Consider the following 19,051-nt stretch of genomic DNA (forward strand, 5'->3'; position numbering starts at 1 on the left):
GGCAGCCAAAGGCACTCTGACCGCCTACAGGGTGGTCGCGTCTTTTTTTTTAACAAAGACTACGTAAACTATATTTATCTTTTGTCCCCAATACTTATCATTTTAATTTCTAAGTGTACCTTAACTAAGAACCTATCAAAAATATCTACGTCACACAGAAAATGGAAGACATGAAGAAGGAAGAAGAGCCATGTGGCCCCAACTCCCTCCATCTTGTTTTTTTAACCACCCTGTACCAAAATCTGAAAATCTGTGCTTTGACCTGTAATTGTGCTATTTCTATATCCTTTAAACACCAGTGATTCTCATATCCCCATATACAGGTGGTACATCTCTCGAAGGGTCAAAGTTGAGCCACCAGGTACTTTTGGCAACATTCCAAGGCTCCCGAGCCCCCCAAGGGTTCTCTCGGTAGCTCTGGACGTCAGGAGAGGTGCGCTGAGTTCCCACAAGAAGGTTCCATGAAGCCCCACTGTATAACAATGGAAGCTTGGTCCCATGAGGTTCTGTACTGTCACAGTGGTCTCCTTGGTTCTGGAGCATAACAATGGACCCTTGGTTCCATGAGGTTCCATGATGTCACCATGGTCTCCTTGGTTCCACCACGCCTTGCTGTGTCACAATGGACCCATGGTTCCATGAGCTTCCATGGTGTCACCATGGTCTCTTCAGATCCACATTGCCACAATGGACAATTGGCTCCATGGGCCCCTGCTGTGTCACAATAAACCCTTAGTGCCATGAGGTTCTATGGTGTCACAATGGTCGGCCTGGTTCAACGAGGCCCTGGAGTGTCACAGTGGCTGCTTGGTTCTGTGAGCATCCAGAGCATCAACAATGGTCTCCTTGTTTCTGCAGTGTCATAATGGACCCTGGTTCCATGAGGTCCGTAAATGTCACTGCTCTCCTGGGTTCCATGTGGCCCTGCTGTGTCACCATGGCCCCTTGGTTCCATGAATTTCTGTACTGTCAGCAATGGTTCCTCTGTTCCAATGAGGTCCTGCTGTGTCACAATGGACCCTGGGTTCCATGAAGTTCTTCAGAGTCACAATGGCCCCTTGGATCCATGAGGTCCTATAGTGTCACCATGGTGTCCTTGGGTCCCCACTGCCATAATGGACCATTGCTGCAGCCTGGATAACTGCTAATAAAGCCCAGGGTAGGAAAGCAAAAAGGGCCTTTGCATGGTATCCACAGATGTTTAATTCAGCCGTGCAGTGAGATATTCAGGGTCACAAGGCAGGACTCCTGGGGGCAGTCCAGGTTTCTTTATCTCCAGTGGTAGTGGGGAACAGTGGCGTTGGGGCAGTACAAAGATGGGGGGCCAATGGGGGAATGGGGAGGGAGAGGCTGAGGGACATAGAACAAGGGGAAGGAGCCAATGGGGTCAAACAGCTTCTGAGAGAAGCTTTTTGTGTGTCCCTAGCCCAGGGAATGCCTCTCACGGTCTCCACAGCTGCAGAGTGTCAAAATGGCCCTGGGGTTCTTTTGGGCTCCTCAGGATCACAGTGGCCCACTGGCTGCATGAGGCCCAGCTGTGTCACACAGGCCCCTTGCTTCCATTGGGCCCCACAGAATCACAATTGTCCCCCCTTAGTTCCATGAGGCCCCACAATGTCACAATGGACCTTTGGTTCCATGAATCCCACAATGTCCCATGAATCCTTAGTTCCATGGGGCCCTGTAGTGTCACAGTGGTCCCTTGGTTCCATGGCACCACACAGTGTCACAACTGCCCTTTAGCCCAACAAAGCCTCATATTGTCACAATGGACTCCTTGGTTCTATGGGGACACAAAGTGCCACAATGGCCCTTTTGTTTCACAAGGCCTCAAAGAGTAAAAATGGCCTCCATGGTTTCACGCAGCCACATGTCCCAGTGGACCTGTGGTTCTGTGATGCCCCATTGTGTCACAATGGTCTCCTTGGGTTTGCACTATAAGAATGGCCCCTTGGTCCCTCAGAGCCCCACTGTGTCACGACCGTGCCCTTGGTTCCATGAGGCCACATGTCATAATGGTCTCCATGGTTCCATGAGGCCTTGCTTTGGCACAATGGATCCTTGGTTCCATGATGTCCCATAGCAAAGCAATGGTCTCCTTGGTTGCACAATGTTAGAATGGCCCCACTGTGGCACTGTGGTCCCTTGATTCCACGAGGCCCAGCAGTGTCACAATGGCCCCTCGGTTCCAATGGGTTCTGAAGCGCCCTAATGGTCTCCATGGTTCCATGATGTCCTGTAATCTCCCAATGCACCCTTGGTTCCAAGGGCCCTGCAGTGTCACAAGGCTGCCTTAGTTCCACCAGGCCCTGCAGTGTCTCAGTGGCCCCTTGGCTCCATGAGGCAAAACAGAATCAGAAAGGCCCCTTGGTTCCATGGAGGATCATGGTGTCACCATGGTCCCATTAGTTCCACAGGGCCCAAAGGGGAACAATGGACCTTTGGTTCCATGAGATTCCTCAGTGTCTCAGTGGCCCCTTGACTCCATGTGGCTCTGCTGTGTCACAGTGGCAGTTGGTTCAATGATTCCTTACAGTGTCCAAATGGTCTCCTTGGTTCTGGGAAGCCCTACAGAGCCACAAGGTTCCAGGAGGCCTTTCTGGGTCACAATGGACTTTTGGGTAGAGGAACTTTCACACTGTCAACAATGGTCTGAGCACTGCAGTGTCACCATGGATCCTTTGTTCCATGGGGTTCCAGAGCATAACATGATCCCCTTGGTTCCAGAAGGTTCTGCAGTGTCCCAATGGACCATTGGTTCCCAGCAACACTCCACTGTCACAATGACCCCATGGCTCCATGAGCTTCCACTCTGTCAGCAATGGTCTCCTTGGTTCCACGAGGCCTTGCTCTGATACAATGGACTTTTGATTCTGTGGGGTTCCACATTGTCACAGCTGACTCCTTGCGTCTGTTGGCCTCTGCTGTCACCAAATGTCCAAAATATTAGAATAAGACCCCTTAACACTAATTTGGTGTTTACGAGGGCATAACTTATTCAGGTCTGATGTCCCACATGGGATAACTTCTAAACTTACATGGACACGAGATTCTACCAGTGTGTTGCTTATACACAGTCACTAAATGTGAATTACAATTTACCCATTCCCATAAAACCCACCCCAACATCCCAGATTCACTCCTTGTTTTCTCTATCCCTGCACCCTTGAGCCAGATGTCTTCTTCTTCTCTTCCAACCATCCTTGCTGGGAAAGCAGCCCCTGCATGCCTTGTTCCTGTGCTCAAATTTACAGGCAGGGTAAAAATGGAATCAACACTTTTGGTATCAGCCCAAAGCTTTGTGTGGGCAGGCAGAGGCAGGCAGGAGGCAGAGCTGTCAGCAAAGGAAGGGGCCAGCCAGGTGGGGCAGCCGGGGGATGCCGACAGCCTGCAGGGACAGAGGCGCAGGGCAGGGACACCGTAGGACAGCCTGGGCTGCACAGGGCACAGGCATGTGCAGCAGCTGCAAGGCCCTGACAGAGCCAACTCCTGCAGCACTTTGGCCATGGCTGCTGGGGCTGGGCCTGAGGCAGGAGCAGGAGACAAGTGACCCTTGCAGGCCTGGGGCCTCATTGCCTCCTTGTCCCTGCTCAGCAGCCTGGCAGGGGCCACCCCATGCTCCTGCCCTTGGCATTGCACATCCCCACATGCCAGTGCCCATCCTGGGAAGAGCCCTGAGCAAGGAGGGAGGGACAGGATCTGCCTGGCCAGGGGCTGGGGCTCAGGCCTTGGCCCTTTGCATTCCTGAAACACATCCAGCTTTGCTCAGCACCAGAGACACCTTTGCCTTGTTTGTGCCCAGCTGTCATCACTGCCTCCAGTGTTCTGCTGTAACTGGAACCTGGGGACACTTTCTCAGTCATGACCCTCAGTGGGACCCATTAAAACTACAAGAAACTTTGGAGTCTAAGTTTAAGTTTGAGTTCCTGAAAAGTTTTTTGAACACTCTCTCAGGGACTGAGTCTGATGTAAACAACACCAAAGCCCTGAGAGGGTCATTAAAGTTTTCCTAGTGCAGTTATGAAGAAAAATTTCAAAGATCTTGTCAGAAATACACATTCCAATTTTAAAGGATGTATTTTATTTTATTTATCTTTAGATCAGAGCTGATTGCAGCATTCTGTGATTGATACTGACCCAGGGTCTCTCCTCAGCAGCTCTGGCCTGCTCACAGAAGCTGTGCCTTCAGCTCTGACCCAGTGTGGACAACCTTGCTCCACATTCTCCAGCCCCATCCTGTCTGTCCTCACTCCCCTGGGACCTGCTGTGCTTGCAGAGCTGACTGCACTCAGCCTAAGATGGGTTTTCCCTTTTTCGGGTTTCTGAAGTTATCTCAAACTCCTGAGTTTCCTCACTGGAAACAGACACACTGCTCAGGTGTGTGCCAGCCCAAGGTGCCACCAAAGCCACTGCAGGCCTGCCCTGGGCCAGCTGTGAGGGTGGATCATCAGCCCAATCTGCCCTGGGCCACTGCAAGGGGCTGTGGCCATGGGCACTGCACTGACCCCACTGCTGGGTTTGGCTGCCACGGCAACCCTGAGAAATTAAACTGTCCTTGGAAACACTGGGGAGGACTGGGACATACTGGGGGACACTGGGAACGCTGTGGGAGACACTGGGACATATTGGGAGTGACACTGTGGATGGGCTGGGGCAACCTGGGAACACGAGGAATGCTGAGGGGTAATCTGGGTGGACTGGGATGGATTGTGGGGGTACACTGGGACATACTGGGACGTAACAGGACATACTGGGTGTGACACTGGCGGATACTGTGACAATCTGGGGACACTGGGTCATCCTGTGGATGACATTGGGGGGGAACTGGGAATGAACTCAGGTGTATTGGGAAGGACTGGGCTGTACTGGAAGGGGTTTGGAGGGGCATTAGAGTTGTACTGGTCTGTACTGGGGATGAACTGGGCTGCACTGGGAGGGACTGGAGAGCTTGAATGGGCTGTTCCCACCTCCAGCACCTCCCATTTTCTGAGGCCCCGCCCACAACTGCCCGCAGCCAATCAGTGCCGGAGATCGGGGCCTAAGCAGGCGGTGCCTAGGGTCAGCGCCATCTTTTCTTTTTGCCTACAACTCCCATGATGCCCCGCGACCCAATTGAGCCCCATTGAAGCCGGGACTCTAACACCCGTCACGCCCCGCGCTCCACAGAGCCCGGGATCCGCCCCCATCTGTCCCATGAGTTTCCTCCAGACCCTCCAGGATCCGTCAGCGCCCCCTCAGCACCTATTCAGGACCCCCCAAAAGCGTTCCCCGACCCCCTGAGTGCTCCCAACCCCACAGATGCCCGGCAGAGCCACTTCTGGGAATTCATCTCCTCTCATCCCCCGCGGCCCCAGAGCCCCTCAGAACACAGTCCCGCGCCAAAAAATCCTGCTGTGCCCCACGCCCTAAAGAGCCCGGTTAGAGCTTCCGAGCTCCCCACAAGAGCTCCCGAACCGTTTACGTTTCCCCGAGGACCTCAAGTCGCGGCTAAGACGCAAAAGTGTCCCCCAAGAACCTTCCCGGACCCCCGAACATCGTGTTCCAACCACTTCCGGGACTACAGCTCCCATCATGCTCCGCGGCGCACGTCCAGCGCTATTGCAGCCGGGACTTCATTTCCCGTATTGCCCCGCGCCCCGCCAAGAGCCAGTGCAGCTGCGCCTGGAACTCCCGTGATGCTCCGCGGCCCCGATCAACCGTATGATACCCGCGCCTACAACTCCCATCACTCCCCGCGCCCAAGAGAGCCCCGTCTGAGCCCCCCAAGGGCCCGCCCGGACCCCGAAGGGCCCCAAATTCCCCTCCCTGAGCTCCAAGGGCCCCCCTGCACCCCCAAGTGCTGCCCCGGACCCCGAACTGTCCCTCAGAATCCCTGAGTGCCCCTCCAAGTGCCCACCCGGCTCCCCAGGTGTCCTCCAGAGCCTCAAGTTCTCTCTGAATTCCCTCCCCAGACCCAAAACTGCCCCAAATGTGCCCCAGAAATGTCTGCAGGGACCCCAGAGTTGCTCCTTTTGCACTGTCTGAAAATACTTTGAAAAAGATTACAAATGGACTAAAAGTAGGACTAATTACCATAAAGAGGGCAAAAAAAAAAAAAAAGCCAATAGTGGTCAATTAATTCATTAAGGGAATTATGTTACTTATAATCAATAGCAAATGATTTTTTTAGTTGCTAAAAATTTGTCAATTTTAAAATATAAATATAAATAATGTAATGAAATAGAGAGAAACATTATCATAAATTAGAGAAATAGAATTAAATTTTTATTACTTAAACAAGTTTATTAAAAAGGAAAAAAGATGATTTTGGTTTATTTTTTGGCATGTCAGTCCCAGGTGGGCGGTGTCAGACACTGTGAGGCTGGGGGTGAGGAGCAGCTTGTGCAAACAGGCTCAGCCTGCAAGGGGCTCATTCTTCTCCCTGCCCAGACCTCCTCAGGAGACATTCAGCATAAAGATCACCTGGGGAATGATTCTGTCACCTCTTCTCTAAAATAAAAAATAAAACAATATTTCCTTGACTAAAACCAGATATCATGATGTGCACTTTGGAATCTCCCTCCTGAAGGGAACTCCAAGCTGACTCCAATCCCTGCACAAGCCCTGGAGACTCACAGACAATGGAAGGGAGACAAAGAGCTCCTGAGGGCTTTCTGTATTTTAATCAGCCCCACGGTTGCTTTGGGGCTGGCTCCAGGAGCCTCAGGCAGCGAGAGAAGGATGAAGAAGCAGCTCAAGGAGTCAGCAGCCAAACTCCAAGTGCCTTGGAGCACGGCTGGGCCCCAGGGAGGGCAGGGAGTGCCAAAGGCTGCCCAGGCAGTGCTGAGAGCAGATCCTTGAGGCCAGGAGTGCAGGGAGCCCAAGGCTCTGGGCAGGGCACTGCAATGCTGAGCAAGGCCTGGCTTGGCTGCAGGGAGCAGAAAGGCCAAGCCCTGAGCCCAGCCTGGGCCAGCAGGGCCTGTCCCTCCCGGCTGGCTCGGGGCTCTTTGTGGGCCAGGGGGATGTGAGGGGCAGCAAGGACAAACGCCATCAGCCTGCAGCCCCTGCCAGCCTCCCCAGGGAGGCCGAGGCAGAACCAAAGTGCAGCCCCTGCCAGGAAAGTTCCTCCTGTGGGGCTCCAGAGGCGCTGCCCGAGCCCAGGGCACAAAGGCCTGGGTGCCTGTGGCCCTGCCAGCCCTGCCCAGCCCTCGGCCATCTGTCCTGCAGGCTGTGCCCCCTGGGCGTGCTGCTCCTCTGCCCTGGCCGGCTGCACTCGCCCATCTCGCTGTGCCCCAGCATTTCTCACCCAGCGTTTCTGGGCCCTCCCTGGGCTCCCTGCACCCAGCGCTGCCGGCTCCTGGCACACAGAGCCCGGCCATGGCCCAGCCTCACGCTGGGACACCTCCAGCACCAACATTCTGCCCTGGGAGGGACTTTGCTTTCTCCTCAGCTCCAGGCTGAACCTTCCAAGCTGCACTTGGGGAAGGTTTCCTGCAATTCCCACTGCCAAGGAAATCTCTGTCTCCTGCTGCTCACAAACAGAGAAGGGCTGGAGGGAGATGTGCTGGTCAGAGGCTGTTTGGGGCACAGTGACCATGAAATTATTGAGTTTTTAAATATTCTCTGAAACGAGGGAGCATCAACAAATTTTCTGCACTGGACCTATAAGAGCAGACTCTGGCCTATTGAGGATGCACATTTGGCAAGTACCAAATTAGGTACTGATTTTTTAAAGGCAAAACAGCCTTTTAAAATGAAAGATTCCAGGAAGGATGGATGCACTTCAAAAAGAAATCTTGAAAGAGCAGGAACAGCCTGTCTCTCTGAGCCAAAATGTGAGCTAGCAAGGAAAGGGATTGGCCTGGCTGGACATGGAGCTTTTTCCAGGAACTCAAGGGAAAAAAGAGGGAGCATCATCTTTGGACGGAGGGGCAGGCAACTCAGGAAGTGTTTTAGGATGTTGTTAGGTCATGTATGTCCCAGATTGCAAGGCAAGATTTATTCTATTTGCCACCTGTATGGCAGTTGTCTTCTATTAACTGGGCAGTTTTCCTTATCCCTTCCACAGCCAACCCTCCCTCCGGGGAGACACCTGCTGATAAGAGGCTATTGAATGTCACTGCATGGCTGATAAGAACTACAGCATCCCATTGGGAGATGCTTTGCCCAGAGGGAGGAGCCAAGCATTCCTACCTGGATATACTCTTGAGTTTCTGGAACACCAGAACAGCTTCTCCACTGGATTTCCCAGAGGAACAGCTGCCTCTTCCACTGGATCTTCAGAGGCAGACTGCACCTATCTGCAGGATCTCTGTTCCAGCAGAACCACACCTGACACTGCAGGAGGACTGCAGCCACAATTCCAATGGCACTGCTGCCAACACCCTGACCCACAGGGCGTCAGGTTGTGTTCTGACTCTGTCAGTGTTGTTTTGATTGACTGCCTTGTTTATTTAATCTTTTTATTTTCTTTCCTAATAAAGAACTGTCATTCCTGCTCCCAAAGTTTTGCCTGAGAGCCCCTAATTTCAAATTTATAATAATTTGGAGGGAAGAGGTTTACATTCTACATTTTGGGAGAGGCTCCTGCCTTCATTAGCAGACACCTGTCTTTCCAAACCAAGACAATGGTTTGGAAAGGGAAATGGGAGAACCAAAATGGGAGAAAGAAAATTAGAGAGGTGAAAGCATAATAACTGCTGGCCACTTCTTTGAAGGATATTAAAAATATTTTTTATTAATACATTAATGGCAAAAAGAGGGGAAAGGACAACTTCCATTCCATATTGAGGGGGATATGGTTACTAAAGAGGAGGAAAAGGCTGAGGTACTTAACGCCTTCTTTGCCTCAGTTTTCAACAATAAGACAGGTTGCCCTAAGGACAAGTGTTCTCCTGAGCTGATACATGGGGACAGGGAGCAGAAGAGCCTGCCTGTAATCCAGGAGGAAGCAGCTGGGGACCTGCTGAGCCACTCAGATGCTCACAGGTGTCTCTGGGAGCAGATGGGATCCATCCCAGGGGGATGAAGGAGCTGGTGGATGAGCTCCCCAAGCTTCTTTCCGTCATTTACCATCAGTCCTGGCTCAGCAGGGAGGTCGCAGAGGACTGGGGGTGCCAGTGTGAGCCCATCCCCAGGAAGGGCTGGAAGGAGGATCTGGGGAACTCCAGGCCTGTCAGCCTGACCTGGGTGCCCGGCAAGGTTATGGAACAGATCACCTTGAGTGCCATCACAGGGCACCCACAGGATGGCCGAGGGATCAGAGGCAGCCAGCGTGGATTTCAATATCTGCACTGATGATCTGCATGGGGGGACTGAGTCCAGCATCAGCAAATGTGCAGATGACACCAAGCTGGGTGTGAGTGTGGATCTGCTGGAGGGTAGGAGGGCTCCGCAGAGGGACCTGGACAGGCTGGATCCAGGGCCTAAATCCAGCAAGGTGAGTTTGAACAAGACCAAGTTCTGGCTCCTGCACTGGGGCCACAACAACCCTGCAGTGCTACAGGCTGGGGACAGAGTGGCTGGACAGTGGCCAGGCGGAAAGGGACCAGGGGACACTGATGGACAGCAGGCTGGACATGAGGCAGCAGTGTGCCCAGGTGGGCAAGAAGGCCAATGGCACCTGGCCTGGATCAGGAATGGTGTGGCCAGCAGGAGCAGGGCAGTGATTCTTCCCGTGCACTCGGCACTGGTGAGGCCACACCTTGAGTGCTGTGTCCAGTTCTGGGCCCCCAGCTTAGGAAGGAGATGGAGGGGCTGGAGCGTGTCCAGAGAAGGGCAACAAGGCTGGTGAGGGGTCTGGGACACAAGTCCTGTGAGGAGCGGCTGAGGGAGCTGGTGTTGTTTATCCTGGAGAAGAGGAGGCTCAGGGAGACAAGGCTGTGTCAGGGCACAGGTTGGACTTGATGATCTCCAAGGACTTTTCCAACCTTGCTGATTCTGTGATTCTCTGGAACCACCCTTGGAGCAGTTGCAGGATGAGCCCTGGGCCTCCTCTTGAGAAGCTCCAGCAGCCCAGGGCCCTCAGCTTCTCCTGCCAGGCCCAAAGCCCATCCTGTCAGTCCTGCAGAGCCTCTGCAGCCCCTCCTCATTGCCCAGAACAGGGAGCCCCCAAGCCAGACACAGCAGCCCAGATGTGCCCCCCATCCTGTGTTTCCTCTCGGAAGGGAGCAGCACGAGGCACTGCTGGAGCCTGCAGACAATTCCTGCAGCACTTGTAGGATGATCCTGCTGCCCAAGGGATATTCCCATGGTGCCAAGTCAGGGACTGCAATGGGGAGTGGGGCCAGAGAGGAAAGGTCACACAGGCATGGGCTGTTTGCCAGGGACTAGAAAATGATGGGCAATAGGAAGACATCTGGATCAGTTAAGAGTAAAGGAAGTAAATGTGAAGCCAAGGAAATGCTCAGGACAGTTTGGGGTGGCTGCCAGGCAGCCCTGGCTCTGAGCAACAGCATCTGCAGTGGGACAGGAAACTCCCAGCTGATGGGAACAAACTTTCTGGCTGACTGCAGAGGCCAGGACAAAGCTGAGTGGTTTCCCTGCCATCCCCCAGCTCTTCCTGACCCCAGGGGCTGATGGCATTTGTGCTCCCTCAGGTTCATGTCCCCACACCAACAGCATGGGGGTGCTCCCACCTGCTCTGTGCAATGCAAACAGGGGCTGCTGAGCCAGTGCTGCCGTGTCTGTGCCTGCAAGGATGGGGCACCTGTGTGAGCTGGGGGAGAGGCCAGGGCTGCAGAGGGGGATGTTGTTGGCAGCTTTATGAGGATGCTCTGGGACGCTGCCCTGGGCTGTCCAGCACACTGGGGATGGATCAGCCCCTGCTCTGCTGCTCCTTCTCGTCTCCCCCAGGGCCCTTGCACAGCCCCAGCCATGCTGTTTGCCCCCAGCCTGCCCACGGCCACCCTGCAGCTGCTCACGGGGCTTTTCTGTGCTGAGCATTGGCCTGGGTGTGTTCTTGAGAGAGCCTGGGCAAGGAGCCTGGAGCCCCCAGTGCCCATGGCCTGAGGCGTCAGCGCTGCCCCAGCAGTGCCCATGGCCTGTCCCTGCTGCAGCCCCGGCACTGCCACCCCAGGGCTGTGCCCAGCCTCGAGAGCACTCAGGCCCTACAGCAACACCAGGGCCACAACTACAGTGGGGCTGGGCCACGGGAGCAGCACTGGCAACACCAAGTGCTGCTGCTGCTGGGCACAGCTGCTGTGCCAGCCCTGATCTGCCCCCAGCTCTGCACACAGACATTGCTGCTGCAGCTCCAGTAAAGGAAAAAAATCGGGGATGTTTGGAGAAAACATTGATGCATGTCCCTTCATTTTGTTTAATGCTGCTGAGACCCCAGCTCTTCATTGACACAGTCTGTGGCCACAGCGGAAATAGAGAGAAAGAAAATGAAAATGGGCACAAACAATGACATTTCTTTGTTGACAATATTAAAAACTAAATTAAAAAGAAAAGAACCCATAACCAAACCAACAAGAACTATCAAAAATAACTTTTATTGCATGTGACTAGCAGAAAGTGGCAAGCAGTTTAATGTTTCTGAAACCATCCATTCACTAGTGTCTGCACTGCAACCTTGAGCTCTTGGTTCCTCAGGCTGTAGATGAGGGGGTTCAGGGCTGGAGGCACCACTGAGTACAGAACTGACACTCCCAGATCCAGGGATGGAGAGGAGATGGAGGGGGGTTTCAGGTAGGCAAAAAAGCCAGTGCTGAGAAACAGGGAGACCACAGCCAGGTGAGGGAGGCAGGTGGAAAAGGCTTTGTGCCATCCCTGCTCAGAGGGGATCCTCAGCAGAACCCTGAAAATCTGCACATAGGAGAAAACAATGAACACAAAACAACCAAATGCTAAAGAGGCACCAACCACAATGATCCCAAGTTCCCTGAGTTTGGAGTGTGAGCAAGAGAGCTTGAGAATGTGTGGGATTTCACAGAAGAACTGGCCCAGGGCATTTCCATGGCACAGGGGCAGGGAAAATGTATTGGCCGTGTGCAGCAGAGCATTGAGAAAGGCACTGGCCCAGGCAGCTGCTGCCATGTGGGCACAAGCTGTGCTGCCCAGGAGGGTCCCGTAGTGCAGGGGTTTGCAGATGGACACATAGCGGTCGTAGCACATGATGGTCAGGAGGGAAAATTCTGCTGACATAAAGCATACATACAGAAATAGCTGTGCAGCACATCCTGAGTAGGAGATGTCCCTGGTGTCCCAGAGGGAATTGTGCATGGCTTTGGGGACAGTGGTGCAGATGGAGCCCAGGTCACTGAGGGCCAGGTTGAGCAGGAAGAAGAACATGGGGGTGTGGAGGTGCTGGCCGCAGGCTATGGCACTGATGATGAGGCCGTTGCCCAGGAGGGCAGCCAGGGAGATGCCCAGCAAGAGGCAGAAGTGCAGGAGCTGCAGCTGCCGTGTGTCTGCCAATGCCAGCAGGAGGAAGTGGCTGAAGGAGCTGCTGTTGGACATTCCTTCACTCTGGGCATCGTGGACTGTTGAAAGAAGACATTGACAAGCTGGCACCAACTTCTTTGAGTCAGTCCTATGCTATTTTCTTTCACAATCACTGAAAACTACTTCTCTTTCTTTGGGGAAATTTCATTTGCCTTTTATTTTACTTTTTGTTTTGAGTTTGGGTTTCTGCTGCTGCTGAGTTACTGCCTCATCTTCAGCTCTGCTCTCAGCCTGAATACTGGGGAGCTCTGTGGGAAAACAGGGCTCCCTGTGCTTCAGGGCAGTCAGAATGTCTGGTCCCCACACAGGTGCCCTTTGATCATGATACCTTGCTCTATTTCAGGGCCATCATGTTTAAAACATGCTTGAAAATAAAGTCAGCTTTTGGAATGCTCCAGTTTCAAACTAAATTTTTTTAAACACTTCTCTCTTTCCCTGTACAACAAACAGAAAGGGATAAAGGATGCCAAGGGTTAGTCTGGCTCTCTGCTGCCTGGAGCTGTGCCTACTGAGAGCTGTTTCTCTCTATCCAAGCCTTCTCCCTTCCAGGGCTTCCAGAGCCCAGCCCAGCCCTGGGGGATCAGCTCTGCCCTGCAGACCCCTCCCAGCACAGGGCACTGACCAGGGGCATCTCCCTGGCAGCAGGGCCTTATGGGCAGGCCAGACAAACAGAGATGCTGCAAGCCAAGGTGCTGCTGCTGGTGTCTGTAGTGAGAGGAGGGTGAGGAGGCACTTTCTGAGGCAGATGTGAGGCACATCTGCTGATGCCCAGGGTGACAGTACAGGAGTCTCAGTGAAACAGACAAAGCTGACAGCCCCTTTCCCTTCCCTTTAGGAAAAAGCTGAGAGCAGCCCTGGCCATGCAGCACCATCTCCACAGCAGGAGGAATCTGCCCTGATGGGGGTCGCTCCTTCCACCTCCACCTTCTCCCCTGCACCGTCCATGGGGAGCTGCCAGGCAGGCTGAGAGCTGCCCCTGGCAGGTGGCACATGACCTGAGCTGGCCAAGAGCCCTGAGGGCTGCAAGACCTGCTCTGCAGGACAGCCCTGGGCAGCCCTGGCTGCAGCCCCAGCTTTCCTGGTAGAAGGAGCTGTCCTGCCCTGTCCCTCTGATGGTGCCCATGGCCACCCCGCTCTGCAGCATGTGTTTTATGAAAAATCCTTTCCTTAGGATTTTTCCTCCTGATAAGCTGAGAGGCCTCAGGAACAAAATATAAATGACTGTCTCCTGCTGTGGAATGACAAAGTGGATCTGTGATTGGTGTCACGTGGTTGTTTCTAATTAATGGCCAAACACAGTCCAGCTGTCCATACTGTCTAGGTCAGAGACAAACCTTTGTTATTAATTCCTTTTCTATTCTTAGCCAGCTTTCTGATGAAATCCTTTCTGCTAGTCTTTTAGTATAGTTTTTAATATATCAAAAAATAATAAATCAAGCTTTCTGAACATGGAGTCAACTTTCTCGTCTCTTCCCTCATCCTGGAACCCCTGCAATCACTTTCGCAGCAGCACATCCTCCTCCTCCCCCTCCTCCTCCTCATCCTCATCCTCCTCTGCCACAGAGAATCTGTGAGAGTCCTCCTGACATGTCCCCGAGGCGTTGGGGTGTGCTGGCTTCAGGAGATCCATCCAGGAGCACAGGGGACATTGCCCCTGCACCCACAGACTCACCATGCAGAGGGCTGTGAAGATGTTGCCCCAAGTGAAGACTCAACTCAATGTCTTCCCAATCCTGATTCCCTTCAGCCTGTCTCTGCCTGGCTCCTGTCCCCTCAGTGCCTGCAGGCAGTGCCCCAGCCCTGCTCGCTGGGAGAGGAGCAGTTCCTGGGAAGCGCTGTTCCTTTAAAGCTCAGCAGCACAGACACAGCACAAGGACTTTAATGGCCCTCTCGGGGCTTTGGTTGCGTTTACATCAGACTCAGTCCCTGAGAGAGTGTTCAAAAAGATTCTCAAGAACTCAAACTTTAATTATAACAATGAAGTTTCTTGAAATTTTAATGGGTCCCACTGAGGGAAACAACTGAGAAAGTGTCTCCAGGTTCCAGTTAGAGCAGAACAATGGAGGCAGTGATGATAGCTGGGGACAAACAAGGCAAAGGTCTCTCTGGTGCTGAGCAAAGCTGGATATGTTTGAGGAATGCAAAGGGCCAAGGCCTGAGCCCCAGCCCCTGGCCAGGCAGATCCAGTCCCTCCCTCCTTGCTCAGGGCTCTTCCCAGGATGGGCACTGGCATGTGGGGATGTGCAATGCCAAGGGCAGGAGCATGGGGCGGCCCCTGCCAGGCTGCTGAGCAGGGACAAGGAGGCAATGAGGCCCCAGGCCTGCAAGGGTCACTTGTCTCCTGCTCCTGCCTCAGGCCCAGGCCCAGCAGCCATGGCCAAAGTGCTGCAGGAGTTGGCTCTGTCAGGGCCTTGCAGCTGCTGCACATGCCTGTGCCCTGTGCAGCCCAGGCTGTCCTACGGTGTCCCTGCCCTGCGCCTCTGTCCCTGCAGGCTGTCAGCATCCCCCGGCTGCCCCACCTGGCTGGCCCCTTCCTTTGCTGACAGCTCTGCCTCCTGCCTGCCTCTGCCTGCCCACACAAAGCCTTGGGCTGATACCAAAAGGGTTCATTCCATTTTTACCCTGCCTGTGAACTTTGAGCACAGGAACAAGGCATGCAGGGGCTGCTTTCCCAGGAAGCATGGTTGGAAGAGAAGAAGAAGATATCTGGCTCAAGGGTGCAGGGATAGAGAAAACAAGGAGTGAATCTGGGAAATTGGGGTGGGTTTTATGGAAATGGGTAAATTGCAATTCACATTTAGTGACTGTATATCAGCAACACGCTGGTAGAATTACATTTCCACGTAAGGTTAGGAGTTATTCCATGTTGGACCTTGGCCCTGAATAAATTATCCTGTCCTAAACACCAAATTAGTGTTAAGGGGTCTTATTCTGATATTTTGGACATTTGGTGAAAGCAGAGGCTCACAGAATCAAGGAGTCAGCTGTGACTCTGTGGCACCCCATGGAACAAAGGGTCCATTGGGATGCAGTGGAACCCCATGGAACCAAAAGTCCATTGTATCAGAGCAATGCCTCGTGGAACCAAGGACAGCATTGCTGATAGTGTGGAAGGTCATGGAGCCATGGGGTCATTGTGACAGTGTGGGGCTGCATGGAACCAATGGTCCATTGGGACACTGCAGAACATTCTGGAACCAAGGGGATCATGTTATGCTCTGGAACCTCATGGAACAAAGGATCCATGGTGACACTGCATTGCTCAGACCATTGTTGACAGTGTGAAAGCTCCTGGAACCAAAAGTCATAGTGACACAGCAAGGCCTCCTGGAACCAAGGGTCCCTTGTGGCTCTGTAGGGCTTCCCAGAACCAAGGAGACCATTTGGACACTGTGGGGCCTCATGGAACCACCTGCCACTGTGACACAGCAGGGCCACATGGAGCCAAGGGGCCACTGAGGAACCTCATGGAACCAAAGGTCCATTGTTCCAATTTGGGGCCCTGTGGAACCAATGGGACCATGGTGACACCGTGGTGCTCCATGGAACCAAGGGGCCATTCTGGTTCTGCTTTGCCTCATGGAGCCAAGGGGCCACTGAGACACTGCAGGGCCTGGTGGAACTAAGGCAGCCTTGTGACACTGCAGGGCCCGTGGAACCAAGGGTGCATTGGGAGATTGCAGGGCCTCTTGGAACCATGGAGACCATTATGGACCTTCAGAACCCATTGGAAGCAAGGGGCCATTGTGACACTGCTGGGCCTCATGGAACCATGGGGACCACAGTGACACTGTGGGGCTCCACGGGACAAAGGGGCCATTCTGACACCATGGAACCAAGGAGATCATTGCTCTGCTATAAGTCATCATGGAACCAAGGAGGCCATTGTTACACAGCAAATCCTCATGAAACCAAGGGCACAATAGTGACACTGTGGGGCTCTGAGGCACCAAAAGCCTTATAGTGCAGAACCAAGGAGACATGATGGGGTATCTTAGAACCACAAGTTCATTGTGACAAAGCACGGCTGCGTGAAACCATGGGGACCATTTTAACACTTTGAGGCCTTTTGAAACAAAAGGGCCATTGTGGAAATTTGTGTCTCCATGGAAGTCAGGAGTCCATTGTGACACTATGAGGCTTTGTTGGGTCAATGGGCAGTTGTGGCACTCTGTGGCACCATGGAGCCAAGGGACCATTGTGAAACTACAGGGCCCTATGTAAGTAAGGATCCATGGGACACCGTGGGATTCATGGAACCAAAGGTCCATTGTGACATTGTGGGTCCTCATGGAACTAAGGGGGGAAATTGGGACGCTGTGGGACCCAATGGAATCAAGGGCCCTGTGTGACACAGCTGGGCCTCATGCGGCCAAGGGGCCACTGTGATCCTGAGGAGCCCAAAAGAACCCAGGGGCCATTTTGACACTCTGCAGCTGTGGAGACCCTGAGAGGCATTCCCTGGGTTAGGGAGACACAAGAAGCTTCCCTCAAAAGCTGTTTGACCCCATTGGCTCCCTCCCCTTGTTCTATGTCCCTCAGCCTCTCTCTCCCCATTCCTCCATTGGCCCCCCATCTTTGTAGTTCTCCAATGGCACTGATCAGTCCCTACCTCTGGAGGTACAGAAACCTGGACTGCCCCCAGGAGTCCTGCCTTGTGACCCTGAACATCTCACTGCACGGCTGAATCAAACATCTGTGGATAACATGCAAAGGCCCTTTTTGCTTCCCTACCCTGGGCTTTATTAGCAGCTATCCCGGCTGCAGCAATCGTCCATTATGGCAGCGTGGACCCAAGGACACCATGGTGACACTATGGGACCTCATGGATCCAAGGGGCCATTGTGACACTGAAGAACTTCATGGTCCATTGTGACACAGCAGGGCCTCATTGGAACAGAGGAACCATTGCTGACAGTACAGAAACTCATGGCACCAAGGGGCCATGGTGACACAGCAGGGCCACATGGAACCCAGGAGAGCAGTGACATTTAGGGACCTCATGGACCCAGGGTCCATTATGACACTGCAGAAACAAGGAGACCATTGTTGGTGCTATGGAAGCTCACGGAACCAAGCAGCCATTGTGACACTCCAGGGCCTCGTTGAACCAGGCAGACCATTGTGACACCACAGATCCTCATGGCACTAAGGGTTTATTGTGACACAGCAGGGGCCCATGGATCCAATTGTCCATTGTGACAATGTGGCTCCAAGGAGACCATGGTGACACTACAGAAGCTCATGGAACCATTGGTCCATTGTGACACAGCAAGGCCTCATGGAACCAAAGACACCATTGTGACATCATGGAACCTCGTGGAACCAAGGGTCCATTGTTACAGTCGAGAACCAAGGAGATCATTGTGACAGTACAGAACCTCACGGGACTAAGATTCCATTGTTGTACAGTGGGGCTTCATGGATCCAAGGAACCACTGTGACACAGCAGGGCCAGATGGAACCAATGGTCCATAGAGATACTGCGGATCCAAGGAGACCATGGTGATGCTCTGGAACCTCGTGGAACCAAGGGTCCATTGTTTCGGTCCAGAACCAAGGACACCATTGCTGACAGTACAAAACCTCGTGGAACTGAGGGGCCATTGTTATGCAGTGAGGCCTTCTGGAACCAAAGGGCCATTGTGACACTGTGGGGCCCCATGGAACCAAATATTCATGGTGACACAGCGGGGCTGCTTGTGATCACTTGTCGATTGAGAGACGCAGATCCAAGAGGCCAGGTTGACACTCTGGCAGTTCATGGAAGCAAGGGGCTGTTGTGACACACCAAGGCCTCATGGAACCAAGGAGAGCCTTGTGGCATTTCTGAACCAAGGAGGCCATTTTGACAGTACGGAACCCAGTGGAACCAAGGGTCCATTGCTATACAGCAGGGCCTCATGGAACCAAGGGGCTGTTGTGAAACTGTGGGGAATAATGGAGTCAAGGACACCACTGATATTGAAATCCACTGGACAGAAACCTTCTCACACAGTTTTGAGTATTTGAAAGCAGGTATTCTTTATTACAGCATGCTGGTCACTTGGGCCAATCCTTTCTCCATTAGAGTTCACTGAGCATTAAATGAACAGTTTTATCACACACACTGATTATGTATTCATTAACTATCCCCACTTCCATTGAGTTTATTTGACATAGTTGCACCTAGTATCACAAGTCCTTACATTGTTCTTTGGGGTTTGTCTTCAACATCCAGTGTCCTTTTTAGATGGCTGTTCTTTGACCCCCCTTTAGAGTAAGTGTGATATTATTGTTCTGCATAACCTCTATTTTGTCAGCCTTGCCGAGCTGAGATGGCTTCCAGCTTGCATTTTGTGTGACTTCTGGTTGCCAGAGGTACATCCTTCATCAGTTTCTCCAAGGCTGGGCTGTTCTGTTCTCCTGTCCTTGACAAGAGTAAATGTTGTTCTCCTGTCCTTGTCTCAGTGCTCGGCCGGCAGGAGGTGTCTGCAACCCCTCAACCTATGGGCCTGGGGTGGGCAAGTGTTCCTGGGGAGCAGGGATGGGACAGCTGGGCTGGACTGACCCAAGGGATGTTCCATTCCATGTCACACCATGATCAGCATTTAACTAAAAGAACTGGAGGGGGGCAAGGGGGGTA

The 19,051-nt window shown here is 53.0% G+C and overlaps 1 protein-coding gene across 1 annotated transcript; it reads right to left on the reverse strand.

Moving 5' to 3' along the window:
• Positions 1-11,508: 11,508 nt before the first annotated feature.
• LOC311165868 (olfactory receptor 14A16-like) lies at positions 11,509-12,441 on the reverse strand (the record flags this gene model as incomplete). Its single annotated transcript, XM_084227363.1, has 1 exon — positions 11,509-12,441. The coding sequence occupies one exon, from the start codon at positions 12,439-12,441 to the stop codon at positions 11,509-11,511; it is 933 nt and encodes a 310-aa protein (XP_084083489.1).
• Positions 12,442-19,051: the final 6,610 nt, after the last annotated feature.

The sequence above is a fragment of the Fringilla coelebs genome (assembly GCF_963513975.1).
Source record: "Fringilla coelebs genome assembly, contig: SCAFFOLD_30, whole genome shotgun sequence".
NCBI classification, from domain to species: Eukaryota; Metazoa; Chordata; class Aves; order Passeriformes; family Fringillidae; genus Fringilla; species Fringilla coelebs.